The sequence below is a fragment of the Eubalaena glacialis genome, chromosome 6 (assembly GCF_028564815.1).
Source record: "Eubalaena glacialis isolate mEubGla1 chromosome 6, mEubGla1.1.hap2.+ XY, whole genome shotgun sequence".
NCBI lineage: Eukaryota > Metazoa > Chordata > Mammalia > Artiodactyla > Balaenidae > Eubalaena > Eubalaena glacialis.
In genome coordinates this window covers 97819117-97838276 of record NC_083721.1, presented here as the reverse complement: position 1 = coordinate 97838276, position 19160 = coordinate 97819117, and the positions used below count along the sequence as shown (strand labels likewise).

Sequence of the window (19160 nt, the reverse complement as noted above, 5' to 3'; positions counted from 1 at the left end):
GGTCCAGGGCATGGGAGTTTAAAGTGGAAGAAGAGCAGGTCCCAGAGGTCTCTGAGGCAGGCCTCCTATCTTACAGAGAACATTTCCTTCTAGGACAGAAGCCATCTTAATCCCTCTTTTAGGACAGGACCACCGTACCATTCCTTGGCAAGATAGCAGTAAAACTGGCAGTCATGCCAGTCTTTCTGCATCGTTAAAGTAATTTTAGTAGAAGCAACAAGAACCTCGACTCCAACTGGATTAAACAATCAAGGTGATCTATCAGTTCATGTATTTGAAAAGTCCAGAAGTAGAGCAAGATTTTCAGTACAGTCCATTAAGGATTCCACCTCTCTCTCTGTGTTTCTCTGGATTCTGCCTTTCTTTATGTGTTGACTCTGTCCTCAGGATAGTTTTCCTCTTAGTTGCTAATAGCAGCAACATTGGTTTCTGGCTTCTTCATTCCCATCTGAAGAGAGACACCCTTACTTCACTCAACCATTAAACTGAAGTGCTGGACTTGTTTCACCTGGACCATCCCAGAACAATCACAATGGCAAGGGAGATGGGATTAGAACCATTCCGGAAATAGGCAAGGGTCAATCCATCCCACCTACAGTGCCTGGCTGCAACTGAATGCACGAGGAGGGTGTGATGTAGGAGAGGCACCATTATGTCCATGTTCAGCCTCTGCACTGATATGCTTTGTCCCTGTAACTCAGAACCACAAAGCTGCCCAAGAAATAGACTCACTCTGTTTTTAGCCATTCTCTCTCTCTCTCCCCTTTCTCTTCTCTCTTTCTCTCTCTCTCATTCTCCCTGTCATCTTTACCTTCTGCTTTGTTAAAACTGACTGGCCGTGAAAGCAAGTTAGGAAAGAGGATGAGGAATAAGACAGGAAAAATATAATGTGTCCTTCATTTTAGTAGAAGGACTCTAGAAAACTCTAGACTCTACAAAACTTCTAGACTCTAGAAAACTTCTAGACTCTAGAAATCAATGATTAAATCTACACAGTTACCCAAAGTCTGAAGCTGTGGCCAGAACTAGTGCTCTAGATTAGCAGATGTATGTGGTAACCCAGAAAAAAATTTTATTTTGGGAAATTTTAGAAGAGAAAGCAAAATAGGTAGATTACCCAGACGTACTATACAAGTCTGGACAATTCTCCTTCAAACCAATACTATCCCTTGTGTTAGTCATGCACTCTTAGTAATTAAATAAATGAATAATCTAAAAATATGGCAGGGAGTTCCCTGGTGGACTAGTGGTTAGGATTCCGGGCTTTCACTGCTGTGGCCCGGGTTCAATCCCTGGTGGGGGAACTGAGATCCCACAAGCCACGCAACATGGGCAAAAATAAAAATAATTAAAATATGGCAAATGTTGTGCATAATAATTATTCACGGTAGCAGGAAAATAATTGAAATTAACTTAAATATCCATCAGTAGGCAAAGTGTTATCTAGATTATTGTACAATCATTCAATGGAACATTAAGTAAAATATTAAATAATGGTTCTGAAGGATCTGTAATATCAAAAAGTAATGCCTGTGATTTACTACCAAGGGTAAAAAGCAGAATTTGAAAAATAATTACATTAAATGTACATATCAACTATAATTATATAAAATATACATACAAAAAGGAAATAGAAATATACCAACGGTACTTGAGTTTTACTGAAATGTGATTGTTTTGTACTTCTCAACGTTTTTTGTGGTACTGTTACATTAATTTTATAACTGAAAAAAAATTAGAAAGCATTATTACTTGGCAGATATCTATTTAGCAGTTTGCCTCTGTGCTGGTAAAATAGCAGTTACGATTAGGTGGTCTGTTCTCTGTCCCGATAGCACTCATTCATTTACTTGACAAATAATTATTCAGTACCTATTATGTACTAGGCACCAGGGATATTTCAATGAGGTAAGTGACTTGGCCCCTGCCTCTATCCTTACAGACCAGTGAGGAAGACAGACAATAAGCAAATAATTTATTACAAATCAGGAGAACATGGTATGAGGGTAACCAACATAATGTCATACTAGGAAGGGGAAGCTGCTTTAAAAGGGGGCCAGAGAGGCTTCCAAGGAAGTGGTATCTAAATTGAGATGACGATGAGAAGGTGCCAAAAACTGCAAGTGCCAGGGCAGAGCAATTTAAGCAGAGGAGCTAAGGTGAGAAAGATCTTGGCAAGTCCTGGGAACCGAAAGGAGGAGGCCCCGGGTGGCTGGAGCACAGTGCAAGAGGAGAAGAGGGGTTAAAATGAGGTTGGAGAGGTAAGGAGGGACCAGATCATGCAAAACCTTGATAAGAATTTTGGATTTTATTCCCAGTGCAATGTGAAACTACTGAAGAGAAGAAACACGGTTCAATTAGTATTTTAATAAGCTCACTCAGGCTGCTTTGTGAAGAATGACTTGGTGGTGAGTAGAGGACGTGATAAGAAGCAAAGAACTAGTCAGAAGGTCTGTGAAGGAGATGATAGTGAACTGGAGTAAGGTGGTGGCAATGGAATGAATTAGAGATAGACCAGAGGATATGATGAGGGGAGGGGAGAATGAGGCAAGGGTGATGCCCAGATTACTGGTTTGAACAATTGAGTGTATGGCAGCGGCGCTTACCGAGATGGGAAAAGTGAGGAAGAATTTGGGGAATAAAATGAAGAATTTACTTAAATTTAAATAACACTGAACTGCAATTTATAATCTGCTTATATAATCTTACTCTCCAGGAAGACCTTTAAGGATGGGAAATATGTTTTTCACCTTTGAAGTCTCAACAATGCAACATGTTACAGACTAGGCATTTAGTAAGTGTTTGTTAAATGAATGTCACAGCTTTGCAAATATTTCATTCCTTCCAGTGTAATAAGATTCTACTTATTGTGAAAAGCCTGATTTTAGACAGTTTTCCTTACCAAGGCAAACAAGGACAAAATGATTGACCATTAATTATTCTTTAACTGAAAAGGAGAAAGAAAAAGTATGAGATGCTTATTTTTTTAATTCTTTGTTTAGTTTTCTGTAGTTAAACTAAAATGGGAGTTCAAAGCTTTAATGTGTATGTTTAAATTCTTGGGCCTGCTACTGACCTTCTTCAAGTGATTTTACCTCCCAGTGTTTTAGTTTCTCCATTTACAAGATGGAGATAATGGTAGTTGCCTTATCTCACAAGGATGTCATGAAAATAAGTCAGATAAATTGCTTTGCCCTCCTTAGAGAGGGGCTCTAGAAAGTAAGCATTATTAGATATGATGATGAATACCCACAACTTCAAAGATATTTTTAAATTGCCCCCCAAGTCTTTGAACATGTTAAGCCTATGAATAGCACCGTGTTAGGTGTTTATACATTTCTGGCAAGCTTTCACCTCTTGTTAAAGCAGTAAATGGTCTTTGAACAAATGTATTTCTCATTCTTTGATAACTATGCTTCCTTGTTTGTACACTTGAAAGATGATTATCATCTGGCATATGAGGTCGAGTTGAACTCCTTGGTGCCATTACAGTTCAATTGCAGCTTTAATTGAGTTTTTCTCCCAAGGTTGAAAATAAGTCACTTGGTTCACTTTAGTAAGCTACTTACTTTCTAAATAATGGTGAGATGAATTCAACTATTTTCTGCAAATGATATGTATAAATAATGCTTTTCATTTTAGCTATAATATCCTCATTCAAAAATTGACATAAAAATTCAGTATTTTTATTTCTTCATTGCTGTATTTTTTTTCTGATGGGTTTTCCTAGAATTGCTTTAAATATCTATAGTTATTCATTTTAACATTTCTAACATAGACAGCCATGGTACACACATAAATATCACCAAAGTAAAAACCTACAACTCTCAAGACAAAATATAGGATAGTGAACATCATCTAGAACAACTTTTTTTTTTTTTTTGGCCAGCCGTGAAGCATGCTGGATCTCAGTTCCTTAATCAGGGATTGAACCCATGCCCCCTGCAGTGGAAGCATGGAATTTTAACCACTGGATCACCATGGAAGTCCCTAGAACAACATGTCTTATTGCAGATGTGCATCAAGTTCATAATCAGTGTTATATAAAAAACTTGACATTAGCACTTCCACCCTTATCCACACATCCTTTACCTGTATACCCAACATAAATCAAAACCACTTTCTGCTGGAGTAGCCACAATGCTCCTATCAGAGAGCTGTAAAATCATTCCTTGCAAACTATGAGAATAAGACCTACCTCTCCTCTTTAATAAAGCCATTAAAGGTAAGTCTTAGTATATCCATTTAATAAATGTGGAATCTGAAGTTGGGTGACTTATACTAGATTCTTCTGGCCAGGTCAGAACCCAGGCTAAAATTGTTTGACCATTTCTTCCTGTTTCCTTTTTCTCTCAAGGAAGAAATGAGAATTTGAAGATACTGTTACCAAACAAAGTTTGTGTGCGTGATGCAGAGTGAGGCCAAATAAACCAAAACGTCAGAGTTTGGAGCAGAGAAAGGTTTATTGCAGGGCCAAGCAAAGAGAACTGGTGGCTTGTGCTCAAAAAACCTGAACTCCCCATTGGTTTTTGGGGAAGAGTTCTTATAGGCAAAATTCGGGGCGAGGGCTGCAGGGTGTATGACTTTCTTCTGATTGGTTGGTGGTGAGGTAACCCAGGGTGGTACTCCAGGAATCTTGTGCTCAGTCTGAACTTACCATCCTCCACCTGGGTGGGGGCCTTAGTTCTGCAGAAGAACTCAAAGATATTGTTATAAATATTCCTTGAGGAGGAACAGGGACCCTGCCCCAAGGCTACACTACTGTTTCTTGACTGCTCCTCCCTTGTTTCTGCATTCTCTCTCCTCCCTGATGAGCAACTGTTTGAACCTGCCCTTTGAAGCTCAGGGAAGTTCATGGAGGCTGAGTGAAGCCTATTTCCTACAAACTATTGGGTTGGCCAAAAAGTGTGTTGGGGTTTTTCCATAAGATGTTATGGAAGGGACTTCCCTGGTCGCACAGTGGTTACGAGTCCGCTTGCCAATGCAGGCGACATGGGCTCGATCCCTGGTCCGGGAAGATCTCACATGCTGCGGAGCAACTAAGCCTGGGCAACTACTGAGCCTGTGCTCTAGAGCCCACGAGCCACGACTACTGAGCCCGCATGCTGCAACTACTGAAGCCTGTGTGCCTAGAGCCTGTGCTCCACAACAATAGAACCCACTGCAATGAGAAGCCCGCAACAAAGAGAAGCCCCCACTCGCCACAACTAGAGAAAGTCCATGCGCATCAACGAAGACCCAATGCAGCCAAAAAAAAAAAAGATGTTATGGAAATACTGGAATGAACTTTTTGGCCAACCTAATAGAAATGGGTGACACAGAAAGGATTTGTACCCAGGAGCCCCACAGGGTCCTGCTTGGTTTCAATACTGCACACTGTGATGACTTTCTAAGAAGGGAGATCTAAACCAAGGTGGAGGAAGGGTATGGGAGAAATGGCCTCAATTCCACCAAGTGATGGTAGAAGCCTCCTCATGTTACCAAGTCCAAGCTCGCTCTGCTTGCTGCATGACAGGCCAATGAGTCGGGAGATGAGGTGTTGACATAAGGAATACGACTTTATTTGGAAAGTTGGCAGACCAAGAAGATGACAGACTAGTGTCTCTGAAAAACCATCTTACTAGGGTTTGGATGCCAGTTTCTTTTATAGAACAGAGAGGGGGAGGAAGTAAAGTAAGAAGGCCATAAGATATTACATATGTCCCCTGGAATGGCCAGCCTCGAGGAGGGGATGTGTTAATTTCTTCTTTCTTCGGCCATCCACAGGTGGACAGGGTCAGGATGTTTCCCTGAACAAAGGCACTTTTGTTTAACATTCAGGCAGAGGGGCAGTGTTCCCTGAGGCAGGCCATTGTGTATAGACAGTATCCTTTTAGTGAACAAAAGCAACGGGAAGCAAAGGTTAAAGTAAAAGAAACAGGTCCAACTTGTAGTCAGATTTCGCTCTCCCCTGTTATCCTCACAGCCCCACCAGGATCTGACAGAATGGACACTGAAGGACAGGCCTATCCCTCAGGCTGATTCATAAGAGCAAATACCGTAGGTGTCCTAAGTCCTATATGTGGGGGAGGAGTTCCAGTTCTATTTTCAGAATATTATTAAAGATTTATTTTGAAATTTCTGTCTTTAGTGATATTCTCAGGGGCCTATAAAAGATGCTAAGAGCATAGCCTCCTTTCACATACAATTATCTTGCATAGGCCTTTAGCTGGTGGGATGGCCCAAACTCCCATACTTCTGGGAAAATCATTCCTGACTTCTGGTATCATTGAATTTGTGTAGGCCAAAGGTCACAGATTAGTAGCTATGATGGGCCAGATTCTTCCTCAAAAGGTTTTTTGAGTGGCCCATTGCAATGACTTCTGACACCAACACCCAAGTTAGGCCAAACTTCACAGGTTAAGGACACAGTTCTCCACAAGACTGCCCTTACTTCAGACACCAGCTTAAAGTTTGGGGTTCCCCAAGCCATCCTCACGTCTGACCAGCTGGCTGCAATTCAGCTGGCTAACCCCTCAGGTTAGATAATTCACTAGAATGACTCGCAGAACTCAGAAAAGTGCTATACTTATGATTACAGTTTTATTATAGAAAAAGGATTCAAATCCAAACCAGCCAAAGAGAGAGATGTATAGGGTGAGGTCTGGGAGGGTCCCCAATGTGAAGCTTCCTCACCCAAGCTTCAAAGAGTCCAGAGTTTTGACTGGGACTTCATTATGTCAGCATGATTGGTTGAGTCATTAGTCAGTCTCTAGCCCCACTCCTCTCCTAGGAGGTCTGGCTGATAAGGACATGTTTGGTCTTGTTGATGTGACCAGTCCCATCTAGGTCATCCCATAAGCTATTAGGTGTTGTCTGAGGGGCCCACCAGGAATAAGAAAGGCACGCCTACCAATCAGGAAATTCCAAGGATATGGAAGCTACTTCTCAGGACTCAGGAATAAAAGCCATCCAAATTCTTTATTATACATACACAATATGTAATTTTATTTTAAATTAACTATCAACATTTTAAAATCAGTCTTCACATAAACTAAACTTTTTGTCTCCCCCTGAAATATTTCCAATTTTAGGCCTCCATTCCCACAAGGCTGCTTCCCCTGTAAAAGGGATATTTCCCCCACCATCTACACAGTCTTTATTCTTGGTGTGATTCACTCCTTTTGTTTCCTTCTGGTGCACTGCAGACATTTAAATTTGCAAACCTTGGCCTAAGCCTTGGGTATTTTTGCTGTTTTTACTTCCATCACACATTATTACCTTAAAAGAATAAATGGGGAAGGAATGACAATTACCTTTTGTCATGTCATCCTCACCTTAGTTTAATTTAAAACTACTTTTCCTCTACACTTTGTGTGAGTGCGGGTGCAGGTGTCTTCTATTTGTCTCTTATGTATTGAGCCAGGCCAATATGGAATTTTTGACTGCAGAACCAGGACAAACTAAATTAAAACTCACATCATCCTCAGAATCAAAAACTATAGCCAACCCAGGACCTTGGAAAAGAAGCCTCTCTTTCTAAAGACAAAACAAAACCCATGTTTCTCAATATTTTTAAAGCTATAACTTCCTTCACAAGCATTAAATTCTCACATTCTCCTTTATTATTTGAAATTCATCATAAGTAACTAAAAATAAATAAATGAGACAGTTACTTTCAAATTTCATTTACCCCTTCCCCCATTAAAACCCTTTGCAAATCACTGTTTAAATAATCTTAAAGGCATGAAATAAGCCCCAAGTACTTCCGGGGCCATGTGGATACATGCAGTCTCTCTCAGGTACAGGGGTTGCGTAGACCTTGAAGTATAGGCAATCCTCAATATTCGCAAATTCCATATTTGTAAATCCACCTACTAAAATTTATTTGTAACCCCAAAATCAATAGCTACAGCGTTTTTACAGTCATTCATGGACACATGCTGAGCAGTGAAAAATTTGAGTCACTTGACACAAAGTTTCTCCACTGAGGTCCAACAAGGTGACACGCTGCCTACTTATTCCAAAAACAACACTGTAAACAAGTGCCCTTCTTGTGATCTATTTAGTGGCACTTTTTTTTTTTTTTTTCATTTTTGTGCTTGTTGATGATTTTGCTGTTTAAAATGACCCCAAGTATAGTGCTGAAGTGCTGTCTGGTGTTCCTAAGTGAAAGAAGGCTGTGATATGCCTACAGAAAATATATGTGTAGATAAGCTCATATACAGGCAAGAGCTATATACAGTGTTGTTGAATATGAGTTCAATGTTAATGAATCAATAATATATATTAAATAAGGTGTCCTTAAATAGAAACACACATAAAACAAGATTATTCATTGATCAGTTGATGAAAATGATGTGACTAGAGGCTCTCAGGAACCTAATCTTGTATTTCCCCTAGGAGAAATGGTTTCGTATTCACTAATTCAGTGTTAAGGTGACTTTATAGAACATACTACCACAAATAACAAGAATAAACTGTACTTGTAAACTAGTGAAACACACAATGGACTTTCCAGCACAAAATCCTATCAAAGAAGGTTGTGGAGGGAAGAGAGCAGGGGATGAAAACTAAGCTCACAGGCAAGTAACCTTTAAAGATGTTATTTTATTTTAAACCAGAAAATGGTGGTGGAGCTAACACTAATCATCTTTCCCAGGCAAGCCAGTGCAGCATTAAGGTGCCACACAGTAAACAGAACACTGGACTTTAAAGTTCAGGAGGCTAACTGCTGGTCCCACCTCTGCAAAAAATTAACTTAGCCAAGGCAGTTTCTTCATCTGGTAGAGGGACTCAAATCTTGTAGCAATAAGAAGTCACATTTGCCATAATTATTATCTCCAAAATGTTGTCATAAATTATCTCATTGGTTGAACTCTATGGCCCCTTCTTGCTCCAAAATTATATAATTTAAGGAAGAGAATCATTCTGCCAAAACAGAAAAAAATATATCAAATGTTCATAATACTGAGAATTTTCCTTTGGAATGTTTACAAGACATTTGTCAAGGAGAGGATTTCAAGTATAAGAACTAGAAAACGGCTGTGGTCTTTTAAATTGTATTTATTAAATCACTACTTTCTTTTTTAAAAATGAGAGAGAGAGGGACTTCCCTGGCAGTCCAGTGGTTAAGACTCCGGGCTTCCACTGCAGGGGGCGGGGGTTTGGGAAACCCTGCAGGACTCAGGAGGCCGAAAGAAAAAGAAGAGCCTTCTCCCCAGTAGGTGGCCGCCTTCTCCCCAGTAGGTGGCCGCCTTCTCCCCAGTAGGTGGCCATCCTTGCCTCAGGGCAGACTCCATCACAAATTTTGTACATGTGGAGAAGCAAAAGTACCACTAGATGGAGCAAGAACAAAAGACATCTATTTATTTCTAGTTCAAGGAACCCTGGCAGTCTTCAAAAGCGATCTTAAAAGGTCACTTTCGGAGTAAATGGAAGCTTAGTGAAGCTAGCTGAGTTACCTGAAAAACCAAGAAAAATCTTCGGCAAAATCAGAACTAGAACGTCATTCACTAACTTACCCCATGTTCTTTCCACAAAACCATGCTGATGGGAAAACTTTTTCCTTCTTAGAGAACATTACCAGAAACAGTGCAGTCCAGGTTTTTCACATTTCTTAACTGAAGGCTAAGAATTGTATTAGACGACACTGAGGGACCTACTTCAGGCAACAGGATGAAATGCTAGACATGTTCATGTATATACTGACATGGTCCTGATTTTTCTTTTCCATTGTCGGGTCCAGCTCCAGGCTGGATATCACACTGATAATTTGCCTTTATAATTCAGGCTGCTGGGTACTCTCTCTCCCAGCAATTGCCGCCAGAATGGCTGTCTCAAGGAAGTGAAGGCACTGACTTCAATTCCCACATAAACCTGGAAGTTAGGTTTCGGAGACGAATGGGCAGAATGACCTGTTGATTGTTTCCTAATGGGCCTTTTTCTTTTCTTTTTTTTTTTCCCCCTCTTGGCAAAGAAACCTGACCCAATTCTTGGGGGGGGGAGGGATATATATTTCTTCGTACACTTTTCTGTCACCACTTAATACTTTGCATCCAAAGACGGAGACAAAGACGAAAAGCAATGACCATTAAGGAACAGAATTTCCACTGTTTTAAGAACAGACTACATCTTCCAGTTAACAAATATTAAGTGTTTAATAATCTCACACACACACAAAATCACTGCTCTTCCATACCCGATTGTCGGGACTGATCGTGATCTACTTTGGAAGAGGCAAAAACCTCGACAAAATCCGCAGAGCAGGAACTGCGTTGTGATACTGTGATAAAGGGCAACAAAACCAGACGAGGGGGAGGACAAAAAAGCCCTACACGGGAACGGCTAGCTGGCTATTCGGCTAACTGCCCATTCATTTGGACCAGTTTTGGAGGTGCCTCCACGTGTCCTTCTGACAGTTGATTTGCACGCACTGTGGTCCAATCTGCAAGTTTGGAGGCCCACAGGCCCACCACTGACGGCGAGGGAGACGGACGCGCACCAACGGAGTCCCTCCTTCCAAGGAGAAAGCAGACTGCCCGCGCCCCACCCCCGCAGCTCCTCCGGCTGCAAGTGTCTGAGCCGAGTCCCGGGTGCACGTCCCACGGCTCAGGGAAGCGCACCGCGCGCGGGGACCGGCTCCGTTCCTTTCCCTGCGGTAAGAGCCTCGCCTCGGCCCCCCAAGCGACCCGCGGCTGACAGAGCCCAACTCTTCGCGGCGGCAGTGGGCGCCTCCGGAGAAGCCCCGGGCCGACCGCGGCCTCAGGCGGGGCGCGGGGCCTGGGCGGGCGAGCCACGCAGGTTCCCGGGAGAGGTGAGCGAGCCAGCGGCTGACATTTTTTGTTTGCTTCAGTCTGGATGGTTGATGGCGGTAGGCCGAGGCTTTTCCGCCCGCTGAAAGTCAGCGAGAAAAACAGCGCGCGGGGAGCAAAAGCGCAGCGCCTACGCCAGTCTCAGTTAGGGTTAGACAAAAGACGGCAGCCACCACTCCCGGGCCCACCCTCCGCAACCCACAGCGCCTCCTCCAGCGTCTCCTTATAAAGGGAGCGGCCGCCGCCTGCGCGGATTGGCTGGGACCCTCCCGCCACGGCTCTCGCGAGAGCCAGTCTCGCAAAATTTTTTTTCAAAAGTTCTGTTTCCGGCCATGAGGACAATCGCCGCCCCACCCACACGTTCCCTACGGGAGGATTTGGGTCTTTTCTTCGGACGTATTAACCTGTAATTTGAAAACTAACTTGAATGCTTCTTAGCGCTGTTTTCCATCCCTTACAGACCAGGCAAGGTGCACGTTACTATCTTAAAGAAGTGGAGTTCATACAAAAATTGTAGGGCCAAAACAGTGATTCTCAGTTCGGATCATCACGTTTGTTAGAGAACTTTACCAAAATAGATTCCCGAACAGAATCTTGGCTTGGTTCGTTGGGCTGCCTCCGCGATCCTGACCTGTTCCCTTCCTTAGAAAGCCTACTCTTCAACTTCTTGAGCAGAGGTTGTTTTATTACGTATAACTACTCCCTTCTCGATCTCAACATTGAGGACTGAATCTCCCTTTTATTAGGAAATAAAGGCTTTTCAGTCATTGACTTTGCTTTAATGTTGTGTCGTGGTTGTGTTAAAAAAGAACAATGCACCATAAATTATAGCAGGTTTTTATATTGGCCGGTACATGCTGTTTTTCATATAACTGGCTAATCTTAAAAGTTGAACTCTTCAATTGGGTGAACTTCATGGAGTTGTCGCTATTGGCACCGCGATCTGAAAGAAAAGTAAAATGTTAAAGGGGTTGGTTTGATATGATTTAAGATAGGGGAAAATATAACTAAACGGAAATTTCACATTTTATTTCCTTTCCCTAAATTACCTGAAAAGGATCATCTGTAACCCCAATGAAGAGGCTAGAGTCTGTACAGAATATTCCAGGCTAGTTGTTGGGTTAACTGCCTAAGAAACCACAGTTAAGGACCGTGCGCCTGCCTAACCTAGCAAGCTACTTTGGAGATCACTTTAAATTTACATCTCTTAACCTCTTTACATCTCAACTTCTTAATTTGTAAATGGGAATACTATTTGTCTTGCCCATCTCTCTGGGATGTTGAAGTTTAAATTAGACAAATGTATCTAAACAGCGTAGCCGAAACTTCTTTTAGGAAAAAAGCACTTTAAGAATTCTAAAGTGAGGGGGTTGGGATCATTCTGTTAGGGGAACCACTGACTGAAACCGCCTGCCCCGGCCAGGTACCATAGTAACCACTTGCAAGAGCTATCTTAAGCAGGAGGTCCTGGTAAGGAATGCGGAACTAACAAGCTACCACCAACCGGAAGAATTTGGGAAAGGTCAAAAGGAGAGAGGAGACTCCAGTCCATGTGTTGTACCAACCTCCCAGAATCCTTCTCGCTAGAATCCATCTTGGCTGAGTGATCCGTGTGCCACCAGGAAGGATCCTGAGTCAGAGTGATTCGCCAGAGACAACCCAGAAATCAACCCAATTACCATAAAACCCGAGACTGCGAGCCACGTGGCAGAGCAGTTCTCCTGTGTTCCCTTACCCTGCTGCTCTCCGCCCTGCCGCCCCTTCCCAATAAAGCCTCTTGCTTTGTCAGCATGTGTGTCTCCTCGGACTATTCATTTCCGAGTGTTAGACAAGAGCCCACTCTCGGGCCCTGGAAGGGGTCCCCCTTCCTGCAACAATTCTCTCTACAGTGCTTGTGACTCTAGTGAGTTCAGCATCGACTATTCAAACTGCTCTCAGATAATCATTTTCTACACCTTATCCAATCTAGTAGTTTTGCTTACAATCACTAAAATGATAAACACATTTCAAAGAATGAAATGCACCTCTTCACAAATGCTTCAGGCCAAACTGAATTACTTCCTGCTGCTTGTACATGCCCATGATTTTTACACCTTGGAGGCTTCGCCCTAATGTTCCCTCTGCCATCAGTGTGCTTCTGGTCAATTCTATATATCTGCATATCTACTGGGAGTGCACCACAGAAGTCATCAGGGAAGGGGACAGCGATGAAAAGAGAAAGCCCACAATCCCTGTCCTCTAAGAACATATCTAGTAAGGGAGAAAGACAAGCAAACCAAAAGATAAGGCTGCATAAATTAAGTGGTCAATAAAAGTACCAGTAATATAATGTGCTGAAGGATACAAATAATCGATTTTGACTATGGAGGAAGTAGCATGAGCTGGACCTATAAATTGTCTAATTCTATAAGCAAAAAATAATGTTTTGAAAGTTCCCATAGAGACATTATCTCATTTGTATTTCATAAGGACCCTGTGAGACAGATAGGAATTAGGATTAGCAACCCCACTTATCAATGAGGAAATTGATCTTCAAAATGTTTAAACAATTTGTTTAAATCATGCAGCTGGTAGGTGGCAGGGCCTGGACCTGAACCCACATATACTGCCCCTAAATTCAGAAGGATGGGCACTCTATTAGGTTTAAATTTCAGCTTCAAGCCCAGCCCCCAAAAGCCTTCCCTGAGCCTTCAAGTTGTTTTCCCTCCTATGAGTCCCATTTTATACTTCTCTTAGAACACTAAATCACTTTCCACCTTATATTATTGCAGTTAAAGTATGAATTTCACCTCTCACACTGGACTGCTGGCTTCTTAAGGACACAATCTGACTCCTGATTTAGCACTTACTGCACTTAGCACAGTGCTTTGCATAGAGCAGATACTACATACTTTGAGTTACGTCAACACTGCCATCATTCTCTCAGCTCCCTTCGTCATTTCAGACCATTCTTTCCCCTTCATAACTAATTAGGCACCAAGACTTGTCAGTTTTTCATAGTTTCTTCTTTTTAATTCCTATTGCTTATAATCTTGAGTATAAGACTTGACTACTTTATATCTACACTAAAAACTTTCTAATTGATCACTGAATCTCCAGGGCCTTTCCCAGTCCAATTTATCCTCCAAACTACTACCACATTCATCTTAATTTCCTTATGTCTCCTGTTTTCAAATCTTTAATGGTTCCTTTTTGCCTATAGGACATTTAAAACAAAGCCTTCCAGTCTCTGGCCTTAATTTACCTTCCTAGTCATTGCTCTTAGTCTGTTCAATATGAGCTCTTCATTTTAACAAAACCAGTGTATTAAATATGCCTTGAATATGCTTTGTTCATCCTCATATCTAGCTTCTTACTCATTTCCACTATGCTCTTCTGAATATCTGCCCTCTTTTATTATGCTCCCACACCCATCCTAATGCCACCCCATTCATGATGGCATACCTCTGCTATGAAATCTTCCCTTATAGCCACCTTCCTTCCATAAACTTCAACAACCTTCAATCTGTATCACTCATTTGGCACATATCATGTTGTACCACAAATTGCTCTCTCCCTCCAAAGGAAGTGTAAGATCTCCAAGGTAAAGAATAACATCTTCTCAGGACTTCTCTGGTGGTGCAGTGGTTAAGACTGCACGCTCCCATGTAGGCGGCCCAGCCTCGATCCCTGGTCAGGGAACTAGATCCCAGATGCATACTGCAACTAAGGAGCCCACCTGCTACAACTAAGACCCGGCACAGCCAAATAAATAAAATTAAAAGAGTAATGTCTCCTCTAGCATTTAATTTGGTTCTACTCAATAAATATGTTATTTGACTGCTTCATCATTATTTGCCCCCATTATAGAAATGCAACAGAGACATGGACCTTCCAATAACTGAAATATTTTGTTCTCCCAGAAACATATAATATCCAAAGTTTTCTGTCACATGTACTCACAACATTTTCTTCTAACCATTTTATCTGTATTCAGAAGCATCTTTGGTGTACTATGTTGGGTCCGACTTCTTTAAATTCTGCAGCGGTGATCCACATGTCCTGGAAGGCAGAGAGGGATGCAAGAACAGAGCCTCCCATCCACACTGATATTCTCCTTTCTGGGGGAGCAATAACCTGCACAGGGGTGTTGGCAGGCACCACCTTTGCTATATCTTTAACTAGCCGCTTATCTAAACCAGGGAAAGAGGTTGATCCCCCAGCAAGGATAATATTGGAGAAAAAGGAATTCCTCAGATCTGTATCACATTTCATTATGCTGCTGAAGCACATCTTATCAATGCCAGGGGTCTCAAGATGCATGAGACTTGGAGAGAAGAGGGCCTCTGGACAATGAAAGAGCTGGTCATGGAGTTTGAGTGTCTTCCCATCAGGTAGTTGGTAAACCTTCTCTATACAATCAGCTTTCTTGGCCTTTTCCTCTTCAAAGTTCATTGCCACATAACAATAGTTTTCCTTAATGTCTGTGACAATCTTTCTCTCTGAAGCACTAAGCAGCATGATGCCATGCTCCTTCAACAGCCTCATGAGGTAGTTGGTAAGGTCAAGACCTGCCAGATCTAGCTGCTGGACACTATGAGGCAGACAGTAACCCTCAAAGATGGGTACACACTGGGTAACCCCAGCACCTGAATTCAGCACAAAGCCAGTTGTGAAGCCAGCAGCAAAGAGAGCTAGCACCCCCTGGATGGACATATAGAAGGCAGGAACCTCCAGATGCTCAAAAAATTCTTCAGTGACCCGTTGCCGGTTGGCCAGTGGGTTCAGTGCTGACTCTGTAATCAAGACTGGGCCATCACAGGGCTTTAGCTTCAGGTTATCATCATAGATATGCTTCCACATGATCTCCATGTCCCCCCAGCAAGTAATGAGACCACGCTCCACTGGGTAGCTGTAGGAAAAGCAATAAGATAAATGGCAGCTTTAAATTTTTCCAGTGTCTACTCTCTTCAAACATGGGTTAATCCCTATATTTATTACCAGTAGCCCTTTATGGGCAGTGTCCGCCAGAGCCTCTCAGAGATGGTAACTGCCAGCAAAAGATAGCCCAGCTACCTTCCTCTGCAATTTTTGTTGCTTTCCATCTTCCCTGCCTCTTTGGAATACCCTTTTTGGCTTAAAAAAAAAAAAAAATAGGGAAATCTTCACAGTTTTAATATCAGTTAGTTGAAAACAAATAGCCCAGAAGACAAAGGTACCTTGAATTAACATTCCTAAATGAACTTGTATTTTATGAACGATAATTGTGTTTGTACGTTTGAATACATTTGAATAGATAGAGCGAGCAAGTAATGTTCACTCTTTAGGTATGTGGTACCCTCAGAGATTTGCGGCTCGAGCGTTTGCAGTAATGATAGCTGGCAGAGACTTTCCTGTTCCTCACTTCTTATCGTTTTTCTCAGTGTTGGGCCCCTCCTCTGGGCTCCCCCTACTTCGCCTCCACGCGGGTCCTGCCCGCCGGGAGAAGGCGGTACCTGATGGAAAGTGAGCTTCTCCGCTGCTGCGCTTGGTCTCCCACGCACACTTCCTGCGCGCCCTCTGACCCCCAGGTCTGGCCTTTGGCGCGGCCTATAATGTTCGGGTAGACAAACTGGGGCTCCCGGGACCCAGCCAGGCCTGCCTTGATCACTCCTGAGCCGTTGTCGATCACCACCGGTAGCTGGTAGTAGCTCATGCCGCCGCCGCCTCCTGTCGCCCGGCCGCTGGGGCTGCCCTGGCTGCGGGCTGCGCGGAGAGCGGGGAAAGTGATGTGCCGGTCCGACGACCTGGAACGCCGCGTCATAGAGACCCCGGCACGGCCCCGCGGGGCCTGAACCGGGCTGGTGGGAGCCGGGGGCTGGAGGGGGGGGGGCGGGAGGCGGAGGGGAGTCCCAGGCCGGGGACTCAATGGATGCAAGGTGCACTCTAAAGTGCCACCCACGATTGCGTCTCACCCGGGTTGGACCACTCTTCACCCCCTTGGAATCCGGGAATACCTATATCAGGAAAACCTGACTTTCTTCCCAAAAAGCTAGATACAAATCTAACCCTTCACAAGAGGCTTTCTCTAATACCTCGATGAGCCATAAAAACAGTTTTATTTCCCAACGTCATTACATCCTGGTTAATAGATGTCTGTCCAAGGGCCTGCGGGAAGCTCTGAAATGCGCCCTCGAAACTGGAAAAAGGTGGAGAGATTTGACAGGGTAAAGTGTCGTAGCAGGGGAGGCACGGTTCATGCTTCTGAACTTCTAAAAAGAGAATTTCGTCAACTTCTAAAAAGAGAAAGGAAAAAAGTGCTAGGACTTAAAGTGGGTTTTAAATACTTTTATTATTATTTCTATATATTCTGGGCAGTACTTTGTTGTGCTTCTTTCCCCGTGTTTTCTAAGCAAAACGTACTCAAAACCAAAAAAGTATAATCTCACTTTTAAATTTTTTAAGCAAAACGTACTCAAAACCAAAAAAGTATAATCTCACTTTTAAATTTTTTAAGCAATCCCATCAGGTTACCCACCCCACGCCCCCGGTGTAATATGGAAGCTCATTCTCATTCCCTAAAAATTCTTGATGTTTAGGCATAAGGATGTGTCTGCCTCTTTGCAGGAAAAACGATATTCCTTAGGTCATATGAAGCTCAGGCTTAGAAAAATTTATGCATGTTGCGTGCCAAAAAAGTGCTTCTTGATGTCTGATTTTCTTTTTTAACCTCTTCAGTTTTGCACACCCTGTAGAAAATTTTAAAACAAGTGCCGTCTAAAACAAGTACAGAGCAGAGGAGGAAATTCAAGAGCTAACGACACGTCCCTCCACCAGAGGCTAAAAGGATCGCTTTCTCGCTAGCTAAGTAACAGCTAGGGAGTTTGGGGCTGCGCGGAGCTGCGCCCGGCTGCGAGAGCTGGGACTCTGGGATTCGCGTGCGGCCAGCCCTTCCTAGCCGGCCAAAGCCCCGAAACTCATCCGGGACTCTCAACAGCGTAACGCGAAGAAAAGAAACTAATATAACACTTCTTTTCTGTGGAAGAAAGTAAACCCAAAAAAAGTGCAACCAACGGGTGCCCGGTTTCTAACTAGGGGCTTTGAAAAAAGTGTATGCAAATTCCAACTTTTGAAATGGTAGTACTGTTCAACTGGACATACGGTTATTTTTCCTTTTTGGGGGGGGTTTCATTGTTCTTTCTGTTAAAAGCTACGCTAACCCTACCTTTAAGTGCTTGTGAATTGCACGTTACAACAGTGATACCAAGGACTTTCTCAGGCGTTTCTAGCAGGCGGGTTTCCGTAGTGTAGTGGTTATCACGTTCGCCTAACACGCGAAAGGTCCCCGGTTCGAAACCGGGCGGAAACAGCGTAATTCTTTTCCCCCTGCTTACGTCCACTTAACAGGGTCTTGTGATGCTCCTTATGTTTGCTTTTTATTTTTTTAACATCCTTATTGGACTATAATTGCTTTACTATGTTGTGTTCGTTTCTGCTGTATAACAAAGTGAATCAACTATATGCATACGTACATCCCTATATCCCCTCCCTCTTGCGTCTCCCTCCCACCCTCCCTATCCCACCCCTCTAGGTGGTCACAAAGCACTGAGCTGATCTCCCTGTGCTATGCAGCTGCTTCCCACTTGCTATCTACTTTACATTTGGTAGTGTGTACAGGTCAGTGCTACTCTATCACTTCGTCCCAGCTTACCCTTCCCCCTCCCCGTGTCCTCAAGTCCATTCTCTACGTCTGCGTGTTTATTCCTGTGCTGCCCCTAGGTTCATCAGAACCTTTTTTTTTTTTTTAGATTCCATATATATGTGTTAGCATACGGTATTTGTTTTTCTCTTTCTGACTTACTTCACTCTGTATGACAGACTCTAGGTCCATCCACCTCACTACAAATAACTCAATTTTGTTTCTTTTTATGGCTGAATAATATTCCATTGTATATATGTGCCACATCTTCTTTATCCATTCATCTGTTGATGGACACTTAGGTTGCTTCCATGTCCTGGCTATTGGAAGTAGTGCTGCAATGAACATTGTGGTACATGACTCTTTTTTAATTATGGTTTTCTCAGGGTATATACCCAGTAGTGGGATTGCTGGGTCATATGGTAGTTCTATTTTTAGTTTTTTAAGGAACCTCCATATTGTTCTCTATAGTGGCTGTATCAATTTACATTCCCACCAACAGTGAAAGAGGGTTCCCTTTTCTCCATACCCTCTCCAGCATTTGTAGATTTTTTGATGATGGCCATTCTGACTTGCGTGAGGTGATACCTAATTGTAGTTTTGATTTGCATTTCTCTAATGATTAATGATGTTGAGCATCCTTTCATGTGTTTGTTGGCAATCTGTATATCTTCTTTGGAGAAATGTCTGTTTAGGTCTTCTGCCCATTT

General features: G+C 42.8%; 1 protein-coding gene and 1 non-coding gene across 2 annotated transcripts; one reads left to right on the top strand and one right to left on the bottom strand.

Moving 5' to 3' along the window:
- Positions 1-11688: 11688 nt before the first annotated feature.
- On the bottom strand, positions 11689-16511 carry ACTRT3 (actin related protein T3). Its single transcript, XM_061193454.1, has 3 exons — positions 16268-16511; positions 14736-15684; positions 11689-11736 (listed from the first exon to the last, which is right to left on the bottom strand). The coding sequence occupies exons 1-2, from the start codon at positions 16465-16467 to the stop codon at positions 14766-14768; spliced, it is 1119 nt and encodes a 372-aa protein (XP_061049437.1). The 5' UTR covers positions 16468-16511; the 3' UTR covers positions 11689-11736; positions 14736-14765.
- A 1536-nt stretch (positions 16512-18047) lies between these two features.
- TRNAV-AAC (transfer RNA valine (anticodon AAC)) lies at positions 18048-18120 on the top strand. Its single transcript has one exon. It is a non-coding gene; the product is annotated as a tRNA-Val (tRNA).
- The last annotated feature ends 1040 nt before the right edge of the window (positions 18121-19160 follow it).

Excerpts from the sequence above, each read along its gene's own strand:
- ACTRT3 (XM_061193454.1), bottom strand. The coding sequence starts at position 16,467 with ATGAGCTACTACCAGCTACCGGTGGTGATCGACAACGGCTCAGGAGTG. Across the intron at positions 15,685-16,267 it reads AGAAGCTCACTTTCCATCAG|CTACCCAGTGGAGCGTGGTC; the intron begins GTACCGCCTTCT and ends CTTTTCCTACAG.